A 22,107-nucleotide genomic window follows, 5' to 3' on the forward strand; every position below is an offset into this window, starting at 1 on the left:
TGTTCATTTCCATCTCCACATTTCCCCAGGGGCTCCCTGGGAGGGGTCCCATTTTCATCTTGTACTGCTGGCCAAGGTCCCACAGAGCCTGCATATGGGAGTCCTGGCCACCGTGTCCTGGGCAAGTGACATGAACCCCCTGGGCAACTGTGGAGTTTGCTAATTTTACAATATAGGAATAGAGAAAGGAGAATAGTAATTTAAAGAAAATAGTGATTTTAGAATCTAATTTAGTGATGGGAAACTAAGGAAAACACATCTAGAAATTCCAGGATAATCTCTAAAGCCTCATTTAACTTGAATTCAGTCTACTGTGTCAGTCAGTTTTCCATGACTATGACAAAATGCTGGAGCTAATCAACTTTAAAAGAGGAAAGGCTTACACTGGTTCATGGTTTTGGAGATATCAAACCATAGTCAATTGGCCCACTGCTTTGGGCCTGTGACAAGACAGCGCATCCTTGCAGGAATACCTGACAAAGGAAGACATACACCTCCTGGCAGCTGGAAAGCAGAAAATGAAAGAAACCCACAACCTGCAGTCCCCTTTAAGGACATGCCCCCAGTACCTAAGAGCTAGTTTTTAATGCCTAGATGGTGGGGGACGCTTACCTAAACATCTCACCTAGTCATTTTCTGTTTCCCATTTGACCCCAGTGATTCTGCTGGTTTGGTCCAATCTGTAACAGAAAGCTTGAATGTTCATACCAGCTTGTTGGGTGCATAAAGGTATTTGTTACAGCCAAAAGGCAATAAGCTTCACCAACAGGATCTAGATAAGTTATATCGTTTAGATTCTTCTCAAAATTCATGCTCATGGAATCATTATTTAGCTTGAAAAGTTGCAGGGCCTTGAAGGACCTGTTAGTTTCATTAATGCATTGCTAGCCTTGAGGGGAAGCAGGAAGTCTGAAAACCTTAGGTCATGGTGAGAGTGATCACACATGCCAGAGAGTCTCTGCAGCCAGTTCCTCTAGGGAGGGCCTGGCCTCAGGGCTCCATGAGTGAAGTGTCTTCAGTCCTGCCTGATCCTGGGGTCACTGCAAAAGATGGAGAAACCTGAAAAAGCCCTTGGCTGGCAGGCTCCTTCCTGCCCTGACCAATGCCTCTGCTCTCCCTCATGGTTTACTAAGAGTTCAGGGAAGAAACGCTGCAATTAAGAGATGGTAATTCATTTTCACACTGTCTTTGCTTTAATTTTGAAACATAAAATAGACCATTTCCAAATGTAGCTCTCTTACAGTTTTTCTGATCCCCTCACACATTAATAAGACAAAGCTGGTTTACTTGTATGGTGTGAGTCTATCCATTATTCTGTATTTTATAATACAATTCCTCCTTTTAATTCATTTATTTATTTATATCCTCCACCCCACACACACACGTGTACCCTGTGTAGACTTGAACTATTTGAGGGAAGGGACAGGCTGGATGTCGGTTTTGTAGCCAGTTCCCTAGTGGCTGATACCAGCATGTCTGTTTGGGTCTTTGGCACTGATGGTAGAAATTCTGGTCTAATAACCAGATGTTCTCATTGTTGATATTCTTGAAAGTTTGCTTTCCTGTTTACTTAGGAAGTACTTGAGCATTACTTGTGGTGAGAATCAGGATGCTGGGCCTATGAGACAGCTGTGATCTGTCCCTGCTATCCTAAGCAATGCCCCAAACTTGGGGGCAGGAACTGGGGACCGAACCCAGAGCCTCACACATGCTAAGCTCATGCTCCACCACTGGGCTATGCCCCCAGCCTCACTGGCACGCTTATGTACCACATCTAAGCAGACAGAAGCCCTATCATAAATCGCTTCCATCCAGCAAGGAGGTCACTAAAATGACCCTGTGGAGACAGGAGTGACATTTCTCCTGCTACAAACATAATCCCTTTGTCGCCACCTGAAGCCAAAGGGCTTCTTCCAGTGGGGTCACTGAGAAACTCTTCTATAGTGTTTGTATCAGTCAATTCGGAGTGCTGTACCAAAGTACTATAGCCTGGGAGGCTGTCATCAGAAGTTTATTTTTCACAATTCTGGAGTCTGAGAAGTCAGAGGTCAGAGGGCCACCATGGGTGGATTTTGGTGAGGGCAGGCTTGTTGCAGTTTGCCAAGTTTCATGGTTTCTAATGTGGTAGAGAGAGAATGAACTGGCACTCTAACCTCTTCTAAGGGCAGTAATCACATTCATGAAGGTCCTACTTTCATAAACTGGCCCCTTGCTGTTGTATCTTATGTTTAGATGGCCCCCAAAGCTTCATGTGGTCATGGGTTTGGCTCCTCAGAGGTGGCTGGATCTAGAGTGTATGATATTGGGATTGATTCATGGTGCAGTGCTAAGATCAAGGGCACTAGGATTAAGGGTGTCAGTGTTACCCGCCCAGGTAGCCTGGATAAGATGTAAGGGGCAGAAAGAGCTGTGGTCATCCCTAGCTTGCTTTGCTACCTTCCGTCTACCATGAACTGTTTCTCCTCCGTGATCCCCGTCTTCCACCACCACCCCGCCTTGGAGCCAGCCAATGAGGGACTGAAACCTGGACAAACTGTGAGCTAAGTAAACCTTTCCTCCTGTAACTTTGGGTGTCAGGTATTTTGTCTCAGCAACAAGAAAAGTAACCAAGACACCTCCCAATGGGGGTTAGATTTCAACATATGGATTGTGGAGGAGCACAAAGGTTCGATTCCATCTCAATCTGCTTCTGCTGCTAGAACTGAGTGCCCAAGACTAGGTCATTTGCACGCACAGAAATGTTTTGAGTGATCATTTCTGTACCTACACTCAGGTGCTGGTGTGTGAGCAGGGTCTTTATGTGATGAGTCATCCCAGGGTGAACGGTGGGTGGGCCAGAGAAAGGCAAACAGAAAAGAGGTCCTTGCCCTGTGCTCCTTCAGTGGAGGCATCAGTGTGTTAATGAATGTGGAACTGTCACAGCGAAACACCTCCTAATACTGCTGCATTGGGAATTAGCAGTACTTGGCTTTTGCAGCCACTTTCAAACTACAGCATGCACATAACAGTGCAATGCTCTGCACCCAACTTATTTGGTTCCTGTAATGACTAAGCACCCTTTATAGATTGTTACCTCAGCTAACTGATCTATCTCTTCTTCAGGTCCTAGGCTTGATTAATATTCATGAAGGAGTGCTAAATATAATCTGTATGCAATGGGAGTAGCAAGCATAATTTGAGACCCTACCTGAGGAAGGGGTCTTTTTCCCCCCATACTCAGGATGATGTCATGTCAATTCCCTAGCACCCCCTAGCAATAAGACTGTAGCAATAAGACTCAATCCAGCAGCATAGAAATTTGATATATTTTGCTATCTTTAACTTATGAAATGTCAGACTAATGCTGGAGCAAGAGACAAGGAAGGCTCTGTGGATAATTTTGGGTAGTAAAAGTCAATATTTTATTTAGCATTTTGGAAAATTGCTAAGACAAATATATTTCTTAATTCTCTATAGCTTTATTTTGAGGTTATAAATCAAAAGATCTTAGCATGTATTCCTGATGATTTCCTTTGTAAACAGAGGCTTGGAATATTTCTCCACCTAGCTCAAGGTCCCAGGGAAGTCAGGGCAGAACTCTGGACTGGATTCCAGCTCCCAACTCCCTGAGTCCCAGCTCAGCACCCAAGCACTCTCCTGCACTGGCCTTGCAAGCATGACAATGGCCCACGTTCCCTGAGAATTAGCACAGGGCAGGCCCTCTCTCCCCTGCTCCCTGTCCACACTGTCTTCGGTTCTCAGGACAGTCCTGCTGTAGTGGCCACCCCCACTTTTAGATAAAAAGCAAGGCTGGCAGTTCCCAGGGCTTGCCCTGGGTCACACAGAGGGGGGACAGGATGCACGCTTCTGTGCTCAGCCCCCAGCCTTCCTCCGCTAAGCTTCAGTAATTCTTCTTGATAAATCCAGAATTTTTCCCCTCATGCCAAGTTGTTTCAGATACGTTATTTATGTAATAAGAAATAACTCTGCAAGACCTTCATGCTGACCTGTATCACTAGTCCATATTTTTATTTCTTATTCTAAGACGGGGTCTTGCCAAGTTGCTGAGTCGTCCAAGCTGCAAGCAAACTGCAACCCTCCTGCCTCAGCCTCAGAGAGTGCTGGGATTACACGCTTGTACACAAATAGCATATGTTTTAAATATATAAAAATAAAGATCAGTCCTTTTGTATCCACATTTAGAAAGAATGACTACAAGGCCCGTGACACTCTAACTTGACAAACGCCAGTTGAGCTGAACATACTGAAATTGTAATAAAAGATAACACACGCTCTCAGAGAGGGTTATGTTGAGGATGAGCTTGTAATACATTGGATAGATGACATGGCATTTCAGTATTTGAGGATGAATCCCTTGTTTAAAGAAAATTTATTATGGATGTAAGACATTGTCACACTCTGAAACCCCAGCACTCTGGGAAGGTAAGAAAGGGATCTTGGACTGGGGAGATAGCTCAGTGGCACAGTGCCTATCTGGCAAGCACAAGGTCCTGAGTTTGATTCCCAGTACAAAAAAAAAAAAAAAAGAAAAACAGAGAGAGATTGCAAGTTCATTCCCAGCCTGGACAATTTAGGGACTTAGTGAGAACCTGTCTCAAAAAAAAAACCAAAAAACCAATTTAAATGGATAAATAAAATTGAAGCTTGAACCAGAGGAAAAAATAGGATACTAATTAAATTTGCAGAACCCAAAGCGCTTGAATTAAGCAATACTGAACTTGGATAACGTTTTATTCTCTTTAAGTAGGGGACAAATGGAAATGAAAGTGGTGTATGTATGTATGGGGGGCAGAGGAAAGAATCAAGCGCTATTCTTTTCATGCTTGTTGTCACACAAACAGCAGCACATCTACTGAAAAAAGAGAAACGTGGCCAGTGTAAAACCACAGCCTGCGGTGTTGCCTCCTCACTGTCTCCGGCCAGCTGCCGAGCTTCTTATGGTCCTGGCTGTGTGTTAATCTCGGTTCTCTCCTTGGTTCATTTCGTGCTATCAGGCAATACCAAGGGCACCTGAATTTGGACAGTTTCACTTAACCAATTTTCAACGTTAAGAAGGTACAAAAAAGTGAGATGGGAGTGTAGAAATCACGTGGAGTTTTGGGCTGTGCCTGGTTCAGCAGTATTGGATCTAATTCTGGCTGAGCTCCGGGGCAGCAGCGGGGAGGTGTAGCTCAGTCCTGTGAACACAGGAGAACGGCCGCCACTCCTGGCGCTGTGATGTCAGTGGTTACGTGTGTTGGGTGCATTTTTAAATCACTATATTTTCAATGGCCGTTTGAGGATGTCCCCTTCTTTTTAAGTCAAGGAATATATGTTCAAAATGCTGCTTCGGGATATGAGGGCAATCTGGCTGCGACATCTGTCACCCCACTGATCACCAGGGTTGAATGTGCTGATCTGGCTGGCTGAGGGGATGACCACCCCCATAGAGGAGGATCGTTCCTCGGTCAAGAGTGTAGGAGTAGCTGTGCTCCCCTGCTAGAACCTCCAAACAAGCTCTCGCAAAAACCTGCTTCGATGTTTTATTTGAAATGAACTGTGATGAGCCAATCACACACATATTTGGATATCTCTTAGGGGCTTAGTGATAAAGCACATGGCAAATGTGTAAGACCCTAGGTTCCATTCCCAGCAAGGAAAAAGACCTCTCTTAGAAGTTTTCAAGGTTTTCCATGAACTTTCTCCCAAGTCGGAACCGCCTATAGTGAAGTGGCATTGCTAGACCCTGTTTTTTGCTCTTCTGTGTGTTTAAGATCCTCAGCATTCTCTGGGTTCAATCCCCAGTACCGACAAAAGGAAAGCTGGGGCTTCTCAAGTGGCAGACCCCAGGTTCCTGCAGCCTTGTCTCCACCCACACCTGCCACCGAATGTGTGCCCCACAGCAGGCCCCAGCTCAGACTGGTGTTTCTTGACACCCCCCAGCCACTGCCCCTGCTGCAGGCCCATCCCTGGAGTGTCCGTGCCTGTGGGACTTCCAGCACCACGCCAGGCATGACTGTCACCTGTCCTCCAGCTGCCTGCCAGGCACTCCCTGCTCCTCGGCCAGCTCCACAGCCTGCGGTGGTGCACTCGTGGGCCTGATCCATGCATGTCTCCTCTGAAACCAAGGGTGCAGCTCTTTCCACATGCATTTTTCACACTGCAAGGTGCCCTTTGAGGACAGCAGCTAGATCATTTCTGCAACCCCAAGAATGCAGTGCAAGCTTAGGAACCCTGTCGGCACCTGAGAAAAGTGATCTCCTTTGGGTGCATGTACCCCTGAGGCATCAGTCCCGCCAGCTTGCTCTCTCATACTTTTTAAAAATTTACCCCATGTCTTCTCTTTATTTGGTGACTAATATCCTTGTACTTACTACATTAATAAAAATCAGGACTTAAAACACAAAATCCACAGTTGAATACTGAGGAATAGGAAGACCAGACCACCCCAGTCTCTGGGCTCCAACAACATCTGCGAGAACAGGCAGCAGCTGTGCGCTTGGATGCACCACATGCACGGCTGCCTGCCGCGGCCCCGCCAGCCGACCGGCTTCCTGTGTGCGGTCACCTGCCTGGGTCCAGGAGGCTGTTCTGTGCTTGTGCAGCAGAAGGGCTCCCAGACAAACTCTTTCTCTCTGCCACTGCTTTTCTGCTGGCTTTGTCAGCCTGGCTGCCATTAGCGAGTACCGTAGGATAGGGGGTTGAGCAGTAATGATTTAGTTCTCACAGGTCTGCAGGCTGGCAGTCCAGGATGGAGGTGTGGGCATATTCCGTTCCTGGTGAGATTCTTTTCCGGCGTGTAGATGGCTGCCGTCTCATGTGTCTTTCCATAATGATGAGGCAGACCTCTGGCCTTTTCCTCTTCTTGTAAAGGCACCAGACCTTTCATCGCAGGCTCTGACCACACGATGTCCTCTACACCTGATCACCTTCTGAAATCTCTGCCTCCAAATACCATCACAGAGTGGGCTAAGCCTTCAACATCTGAACGGGGGAGGACACTCACACTCAGTCCATCATAGGCTGCTTGGAAACTCAGACAGGGCCTTCCTCTACCTTTGTCCATCCAGGTTCAGACTAACGTACTTTGGTTTGCATGGATATTTTTCCAGCTGCAAACCGTTCTAATCTCCCCAGTCCTGACCAAAAAGAAGTACAGATCTCCATGTGTTTGGTGTGGGAATTAGCAGGCCTAGGTATCCTGGCCAATGTAGAACCCATTTAGTGGACCTTTCGGTTCCCATTCTATGCCTACCTCAGTTTCCCTTTCTGAAAAATAGTAAGGCAGAATAAGGTGACAGATGGCCCTTTGACCTCTTGTGCCCTGTCTTCTCCGGGGCATTTCTGGAGAGACATGTGGATTTCATCTGATGACTGACACCCATCCGCCCCAGCCAGCGAGGCTCCTGCATCCAAGCAGCAGCCGGCAGAGAGTGAGTTGTCTCTGGGGCGGGACCAAAGCCATGCACAGCAGAGTGGGCTATAGCATCACTACTTCCCCCTCCCGTCTGCAGCAGGGCCTGTTTCCACTCATCTGCACCGAGTAACAGGAGAGGCCCTGTCCGCCCTCCTGTCACAGAGCTCAGCCCTGCGCTGCCTGCGCCGGTGTGTTTCTGAGTCTAATGAAGGATTTATTTAGGTCACAGCTGCCTTCGGTGCCCAGCAACACAGATGAAGCACACTGAAGAGAAGGAGCAGCAGCACCTCCTTGGCCGGGGCTCACCACGGCTTCACCTGCTGCTGGTCATTCATTCAGGATGAGGACCCTGCCTCACGTCCCTCTGAAAACACACAGCAAGCTTAGTTTCCTGTGTCATTTCTTTTCTTCCTTGTGCCTCTGTCTGGTTGACTCACTGCAGTACTTTGCATTGTGAACAACTGCGTTTGACTAATTATCATCCCTGAATCCCATTTATACCATTCAGCACTTTTTCTTTTTTAGGGACAAAAATAGCTACCATGATTTGAAGACTTGGCATGGTTCAGACAGTGTAGCAATGCCCTGAGTATTCGGATATGTTCTTGCATTTAATCCTTGCAATAAATATACAGGGCCAGTGTATTTGAGCTCGGGCTTGGACTTTGGGGGCTGTTCTGTGGGTTTTAAATTAGAGTTGAGATCTAAGCCTGGATATTTGGCTGAAATGCTCTGTTAATTCCAGCATCACCCGTCCCATGCCCTCGCTCCCATACTAGCACCGCTGTGACCAGACCAAGCACTGCTTTGTTGTCTACCACAGTTGTTTTTAATCCTGGAATAAAAACTATCTCAACCCCAGTAAGATAGAGAGAGAGAGACAAAGACAGAGATAGAAAGAAGAAGGGAGGAAGGAAAGAAGGAAGGGAGAGTGAGAGAGAGAGAAAGACAAAGAGAACACTCCTACAAACTAAGATAATCAGAATCTGAATGCGTGTCCACATTCCAAACTCATTCCCAGGACTGTGGGTGGGTAGATAGGCTTCCCTGAAAACTTCTTAGGAATGCAGATGCTAAGGTCTCTCCCCAGACCTCCTGCAATAAAATCAGCCTTTCCAATTAGCTCTTCAGGTAGACGATGTGCAACATTGCGCCTGGTGATTGCAACATGCAGCCCGGACTCCTGGGAGGGAAGCAAGAGGCACCTCCCTCTGAGCTGCCTATCCGGATTCTTGGGCCTCCTCTTCTACCCAGTGTGGAGAATAATGTCCTGCAGGTTGAAGTCAGGCTACACCACAGAGCAGGGTGCATTTGGCATTCTCCTTTTGTCATGGAGCACTAAGAGGCTCCAAGAGGACACTGAGATGTAAATCTCCGGTCCCAAATCCTGCCCTGGCAAGAACAGCAAGCTACCTTTCTTGGCCTGTATGGACATCTCCTCCCTTCAGTCTGCCTGACATAGGGGAAAGAACATGTAACTCCCAACCTGCTAGAGGTCAGATAAGCCACATTCTTGCTCCTCAAAGTCAAAGAATGAATTCTAAGGAACAACAGGGGTTAGGAGTAAGAAATATTACTTGAGAGACATTGCCTCTGAGAGGTGGTGGGGTAGGCAGAAGTGGATTGCCAAAGAAAGTTTTATAGAGCAAAATCACAAGGTGGGCACAAAATTACGAGGTAGGTACAACATGGCACAAAACTATGATCAATCAATAAGATCACAACTATATCCGCTTAGATGATATTGACCCAGTGCAAGTCACATAGCAAGCGTACTTGGAAAGAATAAGGATCTTTTTAGGAAAAGCTGAATCAGGAGATCCTGGTCATCCACCTGGGTGACTTATGTCTATCTAGACTTTATTGCACCAGATAATGCCAATTAGAGTCTATTGCTTATTCCTTGGGGAGGCATGCAAATCATTCTGTCTTTATCTTGAGGCTTGAGCTTCAAAGGATGCACCTCCAGCCACAGTTGTAATGCATTCTTATCTTCTGCACTAACTCCCTCCAGGGCCCAGCCCTATCTGACTACCTAGAATATGTCTACCTAACAGCTGTCTATAATACCGCAGAGCTGTGTTTATTATTCAGCTAACCCTTTGCAAAGGTGTACCTCCTAGCATTGCTGAGGATTGAAGGGGACATAGCTTACCCAGTAGAGCTTCCTTCCAAGAGTGTTTATCTTTTTCAGTGGTAAAATGGGGTTGATCACACTTCTGTTTTCCCATATGGTGAATGTGGTCCAAGGAACCTTATTAGCACTTGTGTGAACGAACCCTTTCCTTGTTCCTTTCTACCCTGAGTTCTTCCCACCTCATGCTACTTCACGGAAGTTACCACAGCACCAAACCACAGTGAATGTCAATGTTCGTTGAAGTGTTGTGTTTGTATAGACAGTTTTAAGGAAATAAATATCTATGCAGATCTTGGAATATCAGTGTCCTTTCACAGACTGACAGGCACAAGCTAAATCTGCTTCCTGTTTCTTGATTTCCAAGATGACCTGTGGAGGATGGAAATTTGGCACCACAGCAGCGATTAAATAATTGTGCAGAGAACTGGGTGTGGTGGCGCATGCCTGTAATCCCAGCACTCAGGAGGCTGAGGCAGAAGGATCTGGTGAGTTCGAGGCCAGCCTGGGCTACAAAGTGAGCTCAAGGCCAGCCTGAACTGCATAGCGAGACCCTGTCTCAAAAAGACAAAAAAAAGAATAATAATGCAGAGACAAGCGTGAAGACATTTTTTGACTCTAAAAGATAAGCAAATAATCTTACACTTTTGATTGCTCAGAATTTCAGCTGCATAAAAAAAAAAAATGACAGTTCTGTTATTCAAACTGTCATTACCCAGAAAATTAAATCACTCCACACCTTGGGATGCTTGGAAAGAAGCAGTTTTTGCGTAACAGTATAATAGATCTCATACTTTCTGTTATCTTATCACGCTTTTGTGCAAGCTCCTCCCTCTGCTGGGAATGCACTCCCCACTCCCCGTGGGGAAACAGTACCATTCAAAGGAGGAAAAAATACACAAAGGGCTTTGAACTTGGTCCATGGAATTTTGGTTCTGACACAGTACTTCCTGGTGCTATGATTTTGGGGAGGTCATTTAACCCTAACAGCGAGTTTCCAAGTCTTTCAAGGGGACAGAGGCAGGCCGTTTCCTGTTAGTTGACTATCTATTGGGTACTAGGCACTGTGCTGGATCCTTAGCATGTGTGACCTTATTTAATCATGACGTCACCTGTAAGAAGAAGGTTTAAGCTTATTTTGTAAAGTGTCACACAGCCCTTAAGAGGGAAAAAGCTTTTCTGAGGTCGGCTAGCTATAAGAATTCCAACTTGAATCTGTCTGATTATAAAAGCTCTTTTTTTTTTTTTGGCCTACTTTTCACCACCTTTTCACTGCTTACAAATATAAAATAAAATGAAAACAACCACCTCTCAGTAGAGCTGCAAGTCTTAGAAGAGGGAATTTATATGCAAGTGCTTACTGCCTGGTACCTGGGTGGTGCTCAGTAAGCAAGCTCTTCTTTTCCATCTCTTTTGTTAAAGCCGAAAACTACTTGTGTCCAGGTGTTTTGATCATCCGCGTCACCGTAGAGAAGATCCTTGTCTGTACCAGCTGCGTCCCCATCCCTCTCATTGGGCAGCCGTGACTGTGTCCTGTAGACAGAGGGATGACAGTCACCACTGCTCCCGATGTGCTTGGTTTACCTCTTGAGAAATATTCTAGTTACTTCATTTGATCCATGAATAAGTTCCAGTGTGGAGACTGAGAGAATATATTACAGTTAATTACATTTGAAATCTAGGTCAAGGTGTGAATTATATAACAAGGAGACTTAAGTAAAAAAATTCAAATAGTTTTGAAGGGTGATTTCATAGCTTCCCCTCCTTTTTAATTAAAACATTTTCTAGACTTTCAGGTGATCTTCTCCAATCACCTTTGGAAATGCTGAGTACCCCGTCCAACATCTGATCTCTGCTAGAATCTCTAGGGAACGAAGACTACCTTTTGACGGAAGTCTTTATTGAAGATAAAATAAGTTCTTCTTTCTTGAAGGGCTTTTCCCAGCAACCCCTAGCCACTGACCTACCTGCAGTTGACACTGCAGTTGACAAGTCTCTGGGGCAAATGGGTCTCTGCAGTTCACTGCAGTTGACAAGTCTCTGGGGCAAATGGGTCTCTAGTACCTACGTGCACCGGAAGTCAGGGGTGCTGGGCGTTGGAGGTGCCGCAGAGGGAGACCGGCCTCTCACAAGGAGGCTCCACAGGGAGCGCTGTTTGGCGGCCACGCACGTAGTGAGCATGCGCAGTATAGCAGCACTGTGAAATGCGACTGTGTGAGAGCGCGTGATGGGAGGCCCAGCGTGGGCTCAGGCTCTAAGCAAAGCTGGTATTGGAAGTAACATTTGAATGACAAGACAGAGGCAGCCTAAGAAACCCCAGGGCGTGGCATCCTGGAAAGAGAAAGCACCTGGGCGAGGCCCAAAGCTGCGATGACCCTGGCTGGCCCGAAGGGACAGAAAAGCGAGTGAACCTGAGCTTGGCTGATGGAGCGCAAAGGCCTGAAGGGCAGTGGGCTGCATTCTAGGGCCCTCCCCAGCCCGGAAAGGAGTTTGCATTCACCTCCAAGCTTAAGAGTAGCGTCCATCTGGAAGATCCCTTGGCTTCTCCCTTGGGTTCTTTTACCGTGCCTGTGGTCAGCAACTTGACAGTGGGCCCCAGGATGCCCGCTGTCACTGACACTGACAGAACTCCTGTCTTTGGGATTCTTGGAACTCTGCTTGGTTTGGCCCTGCAGTACCCAGAAACCAGCCAGCTCTTAATAACAGGAAGTGAGAGGTGGTTGGTTCTCCCTTTGGCACCTGTGGGCTGTTCTACCCAAGGAAAGAGGGCTCATTGTGCCCGTTCTAGGAAAGCCGGGCCTGCAGAGAAATTCTGTGCCTCCTCCAAGAATTGGTAGCAGGAACGATTGTTCAACAGAGCAGAAGAATCAGACCAAGGGGCCCAGTTACCAAAAAAGACGCAGAGAATTCTCGGTTAAGAATCAGCCCACAAGGCCTGCTGACTGCTTGCACGCTAACTCCGGGCTTTGCCGAGGAGGGAAAGTAGAGGCCCTGGCTTTGCCTACTCAGACTGAGTTTGACTCAGCACTGCATCGCTCAGCCTGCCTGTCCTGTAGTGACCTTAGTTCTCCCCAGGGTTCCTGTGAGGAGCGCGGGCAGCTTGGTGTGCAGAACAGCAGGAGTCCCAGAAGGGGGCCGTCCCTGTTCTGTCAAGGGTCAAGGCCTCCGCTCCAGACACAGGAGAGCACTGCATGTGCTCGGCCTGAACAGCTGTAGGCTCCAGACTTCCTTAAGGTGACGTGTGTTCAGCGTTACCTGGTTTATTTCTTGGGAGAGAATAATGAATTTATTGTGAGGGAGAATAGAGAATTTACTTTTGCTGACTGCAGGTTCACACTTGCCTTCCTGGTCCTTTTCCTGCCCAGGAACTCTTCTCCTTGTCTTTGTCCTTGTCCTTGTCCTTGTCCTCTTCGTCCTTCTCCTTCTTCTTCTCGAGTGGGGAAGGACTCTGGAGATGCAGAAAGAGCTTTCGGAGTTGGGCATGGGGCACTCTCCTGCAATCCCAGCTCCCTGGGAGGCTGAGGCAGGAGGAGGCTCATAAGTTAGATCCCAACCTGGGCGACTTAGTGACTCAGTGATGCCCCGTCTTTTAAAAAAAAAGCAAAGGCTAGGAATGTGGGAATGTAGCTCAGTATGAAGACCCTGGGCTCAAACCTCAAAGGCCCTGGGGCTCAAGGGCCAGTAATGAAAAATAAAAAAGAAAAGAAAACTTAAAAAAAAAGTTTCAAAGTGGCTTTAGAATGAAATCTGTGGCTCTGGTCAGTGCCATCTGTCTGTGCTGACCACCTGGGTGGGCACAAGCCTCGGGGGGTGGGGGCTGCGCTGAGAGGAGGAACATACACATTCAGTCCCGGATTTCCTAGGCACGGTACAGTGCCAGATATCTCATTAAATCTGTATATTGATCATATGTTAGAGCAATGAATACTTTGCATATATTGGGTTACATATTTTTTAATATGGCTCTTGGCAAATTCAAATATGCTCACATTATATATCTGTTGGACAACCCAGGACATACTGTCTCTTTTCAGTCTCAAAGGAACTTTTTGAGGCAGGTAGACATGTTGCCATTTTACAGATGAGTAAACTGAGGCTAAGAGAGTCTATAGCACTAAGACTAAAGGCAACACTAGAAGCAGAACTAGCACTGCAGAACTGGGCAGTAGCTTCTGACCCATCTACTGTGCAGAAGGGAAGAAGGAGTTTGCTGTTATATTTCATGTACCCATGTGTCAGCTCCTCCTGGCTTGGTGGCCAAGAAATGACACAGCTGGACACATCTACCTGGGTCTTTCTTCTTTGGGAACCTACAGCACTGTCATTATTTATACTGAAATGCCTTCCTTAGAAGCCAGATTAGAGGCTCGGAATTCAGTACCCAAAGGTCCCAGGCTGGAGTTCCTAGACAGCCTCAGGCCAGTCATCTTGGGCTGTCCTTCCTTGTGAAACCAGAGGCAAGGACCAAAGCACTCTCTTTTACTTCCCTGCTTCAAAGCCAAGGTCCAGGTGGCCCAGATGACTGACTATAAGTTCATCTGAACTGGAGGGTCTTTTCTTTTCTGAGAATGTTACTGAAAGCCCCAGAAACTCTGGCTATTCCACCAGGAAGTCCAGATTTCCCAATTACTCAAAGGAGTTGGTTCCCAGTGGCACTGCCTATGTGCATGTTACATATATTAAACACTACATGTGTTAACATATATTGTGTGATGTATATTCCCATGTGCACATCTGTAGGCACACATGCACACATACAGCTCCATACGCATGCATGCCACATTTAATAAATATGTCATGTGTGCCCAGAAGACTTTAGCTAGTTTTGCCCCGTATACCTCAGATGTTTTCGGAATGGAAAAAGGTTTAGACATCAGTAAATTTATTTTTGGAAAGTATTAAAATAGAAACAAGGAATTGAAAGTACTAACTGCCCAGTTTCTTTTTCTTTTTTTTTGCTGTGAAGGATAAACTATATTTAGTTTCTTCTCTGCTGTCTGCTCCTAATTCGCCTTTCAGGAGGAATCTTAGACATAACTGGAACGGCTCATGTTGAAGTGTAAAGAGTAGGAGAGTAGGACAATATGAATTTCCGCCCTGGCCTCTGCCGCTGTGCTTTAGGTGTGGAACACTTTGTGTGATTGTTGTTTCCCATGTCTGGATGCTGCCCTCTGACAGGAGGGCAGCAGTGGCTACCACACAGCACAACGCACCAGGGTGTAGTAGGTGACTCCCTACTCTGTCGTCAGCCCGACCACATGCGCACCATGGCGACACGGAGCCAGGCACACACACAGCACTTGTATGAAAGGAAAGTACCGCCAGTCCTTTAGTAAAGGCAAATGAGCAACCAGGGAAGAAGAGAAATTTGACTGAAACATCCTGAAACCTATAGTTGACCCTTACACTGAGCAGTACCAACCCAACCGTACATCTTGCTTGGCCACTCTTCCGCAAAAGCTTCCCTCCCCAAGACCTTCTCTTGGGGTACTGTGGTGCTTAAGAGTTATCTATCCATCTGGCTAGATGCTTGCTTTGTAATTTGCATTTTTCAAAGCAGACAACCCAATATGGAAGCCCCAGGTTTTGTTCTTTGTTTACACATTTTTGACGAGTTTTAAACTCAGGTAAATTTTAAACCTGTTATGCAAAAGAGAATGAGTCCTCTGGATGGAGAAGATTTTTACTGGGTTTGTAAGCCTTACAGTCCCCATGCTGGGCCTGTCTGCAGCCACTTCCTTCATGTGTGCAGACAGGGATAGCTTACACACGGGCTTCCTGTCCCCTTTCTGTCGGAGGGTGTCAGGCACAGGTTGTTGTGTACCCCTCCTAGAAAGCATCAGCCGTTTCTCTGTCTTTGGGAAGCTCAGACATCAAGGCCAATAGTGCATGTGTTCTTGAAGGACTTTATGGTGTAGATGTGACCAATCTCAGACATTTGGGATAGGGAGGATTGTTGCAAGTTCAAGACCAGCCTGGGCTACAAAGTGAGCTCAAGGCCAGCGTGAACTGCATGGCGAGACCCTGTCTCAAAAAGACAAAACAAGAAAAAACTAAAATGGACTAAACGTTTGTCCTTAGGTAAGACTGTCCTCTACAAATCTGGGGTGATAGTTGCCCTGCCTTCCTGCTTTGCAGGGTAGGGTTCTGCTGATGATCTGAAGGGCAACCATGAGCCAGTTTATAAATAGTAAAGCTTCGTGCACAGGGAGGCTTTCTGCTCTTTCTGGTAACCTCAGCCCTTTCATTCTCAGGGCCCACTCTCATCATTTCCTCTGCTGGGAAGATGTTCCCGACCTGTTCAGGCAAGTGAGTGAACATGTGCCTTCACAGTACCCTACCTAAACTACAGGCATCAGGCACATCACCCCGCTGCTGTCTGCTGCGTTCGTTAACATCTGCACAATTCATGCTGCACTATGACCCACACGAAAACTCAGTCACCTAAGCCACAGTTCTGTGCTCTCCCTCCAGAGCAAGGAAGGTTGTGCTGCAGGCAGTGGCCTTGGGGTGGAAGACTTTGCCACACGTCTCTCCCATCCTCCTCTGAGACAGTACTTAGCCAAGGCACCTTCTTCCTATAGTGACAGACTAGGCAGAGGCGCAAGGCCTCTCGCAGCAAGGTTGGGTCTGGCATGTTGCCCCGTCGGCCCACACGTGTTGTCCAAACCCAGATCATGTTGCTAGGAACCGTGCTGTCCCAAATGAGCCGTGGCTGGAGTTGGATGCTGAGTGAACACTTGGGGCCAGCCATTCACTCTTCCACCCAAACTCATCCGCCCTAACAGATCAGGAGCACCGAGGAGTACAAAAACAAAAGCTGCTCCTGTCACCTGCCCTTCTGGCACGGGCGGCCCGATATTCCATGGATGCTTGCTGCGGTGCAAAGCCCTTTGCCAACCCTTTTCTGCATAGCAGGTGTTGATGAACTGGCTGATAGGGTAAACCTGGCCCTGCTTTTGTGTGGCTAGAAAGCTAAACATGTAACTAGTCGGTCCATAAACAAAGTTTGACTGGAATATAACCACTCCCTTTCCTTTCCTTTGTCTATTGTCTCTGGCTGAGTTAGATCTGTAACAGCGCTGTTGGAATTGGAGTTGCCATAGAGACCATATGTCCCACTCGGACTAAAATATTTACTCTCTAACCATTTATAGTGCATGTTTGTCACGCACTGGGCGTGATGTACACACATGTAATCCCAGCACTTGCGAGGCCAAGACAGGAGGATCGAGAGTTGGAAGCCAGCCTGAGCTATACAGAGAGACCCTGTCTCAAAATAACAGCAGCAGAAACAAAATGCTTGCCACCCCTCTGCTTTGGGGAATAAAGAAAATAAGGAAGTAGCCCAGGGAGGTGAATGCATGGAAGACTGCAGCTACCCACTGGATTGCTTCTGTACACTTAAAATTATTTTTTATTGTATGGAAAAAAGGTAAACAGAATTTTATAACAATAATAGGAGCATAACAAGACTGAATACATTGCATATTGTCATCTTCAAAGTAGTTACTCAGAGTACAAGATATGAGAATAAGAAATTCTCCAATCAGTACTAGCACAAACCTCATCGGTGAACTAAGTGACACTAACAGTATCGTTAACTTGCATTTTCCCCCGTTTCTCTTCCTTTCTTTCCCCTTTCTCCCATCTTAGCTCCTTTTTCCCTCTTAAATAATTTCTTCCCATTTCACAATATGTATTTTTACATCTTAGACCTTATTTACTCTGTCAATATCTCACACTGGTTAGCTAATACAGTGTTTATACATGTGCATCTGATTTATTTCACTTATGAATATGGTCTCAAGTTGCATCCATTTCCCTATAAAAGGCTCTAGTTTATTCTTCTTTATGGCTAAGTAGTACTCCATCATATAAAAATGCCACATCTTTTTTAACCATTCCTTGGTTGATGGGCATTTGGGTTGTTTCCAAGATATAGCTCTTACAAATTGTGCTGCTGTAAACATGGGTGTACACGTATGGCTGTGGTAAGATGTTTTTATTTCTTCTGGGAAAATAGCCAGAAGGGGAGTAGCTGGGTCGAATGGGACTTCTAATCCTTGCTTTTTGAGGAATCTCCACACTGATTTCCACAGCAGTTGCACCAGCCTGCACATTTTGGGCTAATATTTTCTCCCTTCCTTTCCTCAGTAATTGGCAGCCTACGACGCCCATGAGCCACTGACCGGAGGTGTTGCCTGCGCGGCCCTTCATGCCCCTGGGACTCGAGGCCCAGTGAAGCCCCCAGGTGTCCAGCATGGCCGCGCTGCTCCTGGGCGCGGTGCTGCTGGTGGCGCAGTCCCAGCTGGTGCCTTCCCGCCCTGCCGTCCCGGGGGCGGAGCCCAGCCAGCAGGAGCTGCTGCGGAAAGCCGGGACCCTGCAGGATGACCTCCGAAGCTCTGCGGCCGCCAACGGCTCTGTGCAGCAGCTGCCCCAGACCATCATCATCGGGGTGCGCAAGGGCGGCACACGCGCGCTGCTGGAGATGCTGAGCCTGCACCCCGACGTGGCTGCCGCCGAGAACGAGGTACACTTCTTCGACTGGGAGGAGCATTACAGCCTGGGCCTGGGCTGGTACCTCAGCCAGATGCCCTTCTCCTCCCCGCACCAACTCACGGTGGAGAAGACGCCTGCCTACTTCACCTCGCCCAAAGTGCCTGAGCGCGTCCACAGCATGAACCCGGCCATCCGGCTGCTGCTCATCCTGCGGGACCCGTCGGAGCGAGTGCTGTCCGACTACACCCAAGTGTTCTACAACCACATGCAGAAGCACAAGCCCTACCCGTCCATCGAGGAGTTCCTGGTGCGCGACGGCCGGCTCAACGTGGACTACAAGGCGCTCAACCGCAGCCTCTACCACGCTCACATGCAGAACTGGCTGCGTTTCTTCCCCCTGCGCCGCATCCACATCGTGGACGGTGACCGCCTCATCAGGGACCCCTTCCCCGAGATCCAGAAGGTCGAGAGGTTCCTCCGGCTGGCCCCCCAGATCAACGCCTCGAACTTCTACTTTAACAAAACCAAGGGCTTTTACTGCCTCCGGGACAGCGGCCGGGACCGCTGCTTACACGAGTCCAAAGGCCGGGCGCACCCGCAAGTGGACCCCAAGCTACTCAATAAACTGCACGAGTATTTTCATGAGCCAAATAAGAAATTCTTCGAACTCGTGGGCAGAACATTTGACTGGCACTGATTTCTGAGAAGTGAGGCTCGGGACCTTTCCTATGTTGTAACTTCTGCTGTATATCTAGGGGGGGAAAAAGAATTTTAAAAAGGGCATTTAAACTATAATTTATTTGTAAAATCCATAAATTACTTCTGTACAGTATTAGATTCACAATTGCCATATATACTAGTTATATTTTTCTACTTGTTAAATGGAGGGCATTTTGTATTGTTTTTCATGGTTGTTAACATTGTGTAATATATGTCTCTATATGAAGGAACTAAAACTATTTCACTGGGGAAAAACAAAAAAGATTTTTCTGGAGACGCTGTCTTTTTTTGAATATAATTATCTTGCCCCCAACTCAAAATAGCTAGCTGTGTTGCACTTATTTCGGTGTCTATCTTCTTACTTGAAAGGAAGATGTTTTTCATGGCTCTTATGGTCCTCTCTCTGGCCTCTCCTTTCTGAGCTGCTCTTTTAATTTTTAATGTCTCGCTGTGCTGGTTAGATTTATTTTTTCCTTGCATTGGAAGATTTCTTTTCCCTGAGATTCCTTATTATTTTTGGAGGTGATGGTTTTATCTGTTCCAAATACAACCCAGAATGTAGATTTTAACCCTCTGTAAAAACTCAGATTAGGAGAAATTAAGGATAGAGAAGCAGATGAAACTAGCAAGAAGTTCTCTGTGATCTAACTTTGCCTCTCAGAGCATTTGCACATAGTTCTGATTTCAGTAATGAACAAAATCCACCACTAGCAGGATTAAATCTCTGGCTTTCAAAATGATCTTGAGTTTGCATACTGTACCTCAGGAGCTAGCTGATCTCCAGAAAGCCACGTTGAATAGAGCACAAAAATCGCAAAAATGTGTGTTTGTCTCTGTCGTTTAGATCTTATGAAAAGCCAACAGGAGGGATAGCCTTTATAGCCTTATAGCCTTTGCTTAGTCTGATAATTTATGTCCCAAAAGATCAATATGAATTTATGGACATATATCCCATATTCACTGACATGTAAGTATGTGTGTGTTTCAAAATCAAGCCCAAACTTGAAATCCTGAGTGTGAAAGATATTTTTAGCTCCCAAAAGTTAAAGTGAAGAAGTAAAAGGGGCAAGTTGAGGGCAACGCATAAGGCAGCCTGGCACTGGCACCCCAAAAAGAGAGTTTCATTCCCACCCCTACATAGCGACGTGGGTCACATAAATCCACTCAGCCTGCAGCTTTATCAGGAACTCCTCAGCAGGGTTGCCTTGTACAGTGGCATACACTGGGTTTTTATTTTATCTTATGAAAATAAAGCATTCATTACAATGAGAAAGAGAATGGCAGCAAGCAAAACAAAACCATTTCCTAGCACAGTTTATCCTCAGGAAGGGAAGGAAGCATTGTTATTAATGGTCTCTTACACCCAAGATCTCACTAACATTTTCCACAGGCAAGCTCAGGATGAAGGAATTATTGTGGCAAGTTCAAAGAAGAAGAAAGAGGGACAAGAACATGAGGACCTTGACCAAGGTCATATTGACTACAAGGCAGGACTTGAAATCAACTTAGAGCTGAAACATAGGTTACTTATTTATTTATTTATTCATTTCTACCCAGATGTTTCTAAACTTCAAAGGAAAAGCTCATGGTCAGAGACAGTTCTTCCTGACTTGACCTGACTTTTCTACCCTGTTGCTAAAAATCTTCCACCATAAGACTGTGCTGAGCTGGAGGAAGGACAAGAAGGAGCCTGCCTATCCTCAGCAGTCTTATCAGGGAAGTGAGTCACCTGGGTTGTGTTTCTGCAGCCCCAGCCTGCCTTGACCTCAGGCTGGCCCATGTTCCACCCCAGGCCTTGCACGGACAGCAGAAAGAATGCTTGCTCTTCAGAACCCATTAAGGTTGTCATTAACCCACTATCTCCCCACTATCTCCCCTAGGGAGGAGGGAAATATTTATAGCAGACCTCTGGTGGATGCCATACTTTGCAATACTCAGAGTGCTTCCCTCTGCAGCACATTGTGGGAGCTTGCTTTTACCATAGTCATTTAAGAGCTGAAGAATGAGAGAGCCAAGAAAGGTTCAATCGTTTCAAAGACTGCTTAAAAATACAATAACTAAAAAGAAAGTCCAAGGAGAATCTCTGATGCCAAAAAGAAGATGCTTTCTTATACCTCTTATGAATTCTTATTGTCTAACGGGGGTGGTATGGTTTAAGCCTGGACCACCTGAGCCAGAGGTGATGGGTATGAATGGAGGACAAGAGGACTAGAACTAGGAACACAATACAGCAGCTAGAAGAGCTGGCATAGTTGATAAAATGGCGTGATCCAGTGTAAAATAACCAGTGGATGAAAATTTAATTCACTAATGACTTAGGGGACATAAAGTCTTGATTAAGGGAATATTTATGCACATCTGCCATTGCAAGAGGATCAGGAATCTCAGTGACAATATCAACTCATTTGTCTTTAGTGTCACCCCAGCTAGTCACTGCAGTGGTAAAAGGAATGAGAAACCAGGGCTTCAGACTTTCCTCCAGGTGTTTAGATCTCATCCTAGTGCTGTTTTACTCAGATGATACTGCATTAGATCCTGCCCCATTCTGGTAATCCTGAAATACGGCAACTTTGGAGACAGATGCTATTTGGTTCTTCCTGAGTGTATTAGTCAGGTTTCCCATTGCTGAGACACAATACCGACACCCATAACTTAAAGGAGCAGAGGTTTCATTTGGCTTATGGTTCAACAGATTCAGTCCATGGCTAGCCGGCTCCAAGGCAGCAATGGCTTAAGGACAGGTGGAAGAAAGCTGCTCACCTCATGGTACCCAAGAAGCAGAGAGGGAAGGAAGAGTACTGGAAGGGAGATACACTTCCCAAAGGCACAACTGCAGGGACCCAGCTCTTCCAACCAGGCCTGACTGCACAGTTAGCTATGAATTTATCCACGAATGATCTACTAACAAGCACAGCACCCCTATAATCTATTCACCTTCCAAAAATGCCTCTCTGAACCCATGAGACCTTTGGGAGGATATTCTAGATTTAAACCATAGCACTGAATGTGCCTAACACCAGTTCTACTAATAAAGACAGTTGCTAACTGGAAGGAATAAGGTTCCTGCCCCTGGGCAGCCTGGGGACCTCCAGGTGGGTCCTTCCAGAGAGGCATCTGAGAGCAGCTGAGTGTGGGAGTTGGAACAGTCACAGTACTTGATGCTACGGAATCAGAGCAGCACCTGCCCCCTCCCTCCAAGAATCAGATAGTGCTGAAATCCTGTTAGCATGCTGTGGTTATCAGCATTCAGCCTGGAAATTGGCTAGATGAGGAACAGTGATGATTCACAGGCCTCCTTGCTCCTTCTACCCTGGAAGACTCTTGCTCAGCCTAAGGGATGAGCAGGAGGAAAGAG

The 22,107-nt window shown here is 46.6% G+C and overlaps 1 protein-coding gene across 1 annotated transcript in view; it reads left to right on the forward strand.

Moving 5' to 3' along the window:
- Hs3st1 (heparan sulfate (glucosamine) 3-O-sulfotransferase 1) overlaps nt 1–19,072 on the forward strand; it is a 32,077-nt gene extending 13,005 nt beyond the window's left edge. The window contains exon 2 of the mRNA XM_013508540.1: nt 17,688–19,072. Within this exon, the coding sequence (XP_013363994.1) occupies nt 17,794–18,729 (936 nt within the window). The 5' untranslated portion in view covers nt 17,688–17,793 and the 3' untranslated portion in view covers nt 18,730–19,072. The remainder of the gene's footprint in view (nt 1–17,687) is intronic.
- The last annotated feature ends 3,035 nt before the right edge of the window (nt 19,073–22,107 follow it).

This window comes from Chinchilla lanigera, unplaced genomic scaffold (genome assembly GCF_000276665.1).
Source record: "Chinchilla lanigera isolate Chin_1 unplaced genomic scaffold, ChiLan1.0 scaffold00148, whole genome shotgun sequence".
Lineage (NCBI taxonomy): Eukaryota > Metazoa > Chordata > Mammalia > Rodentia > Chinchillidae > Chinchilla > Chinchilla lanigera.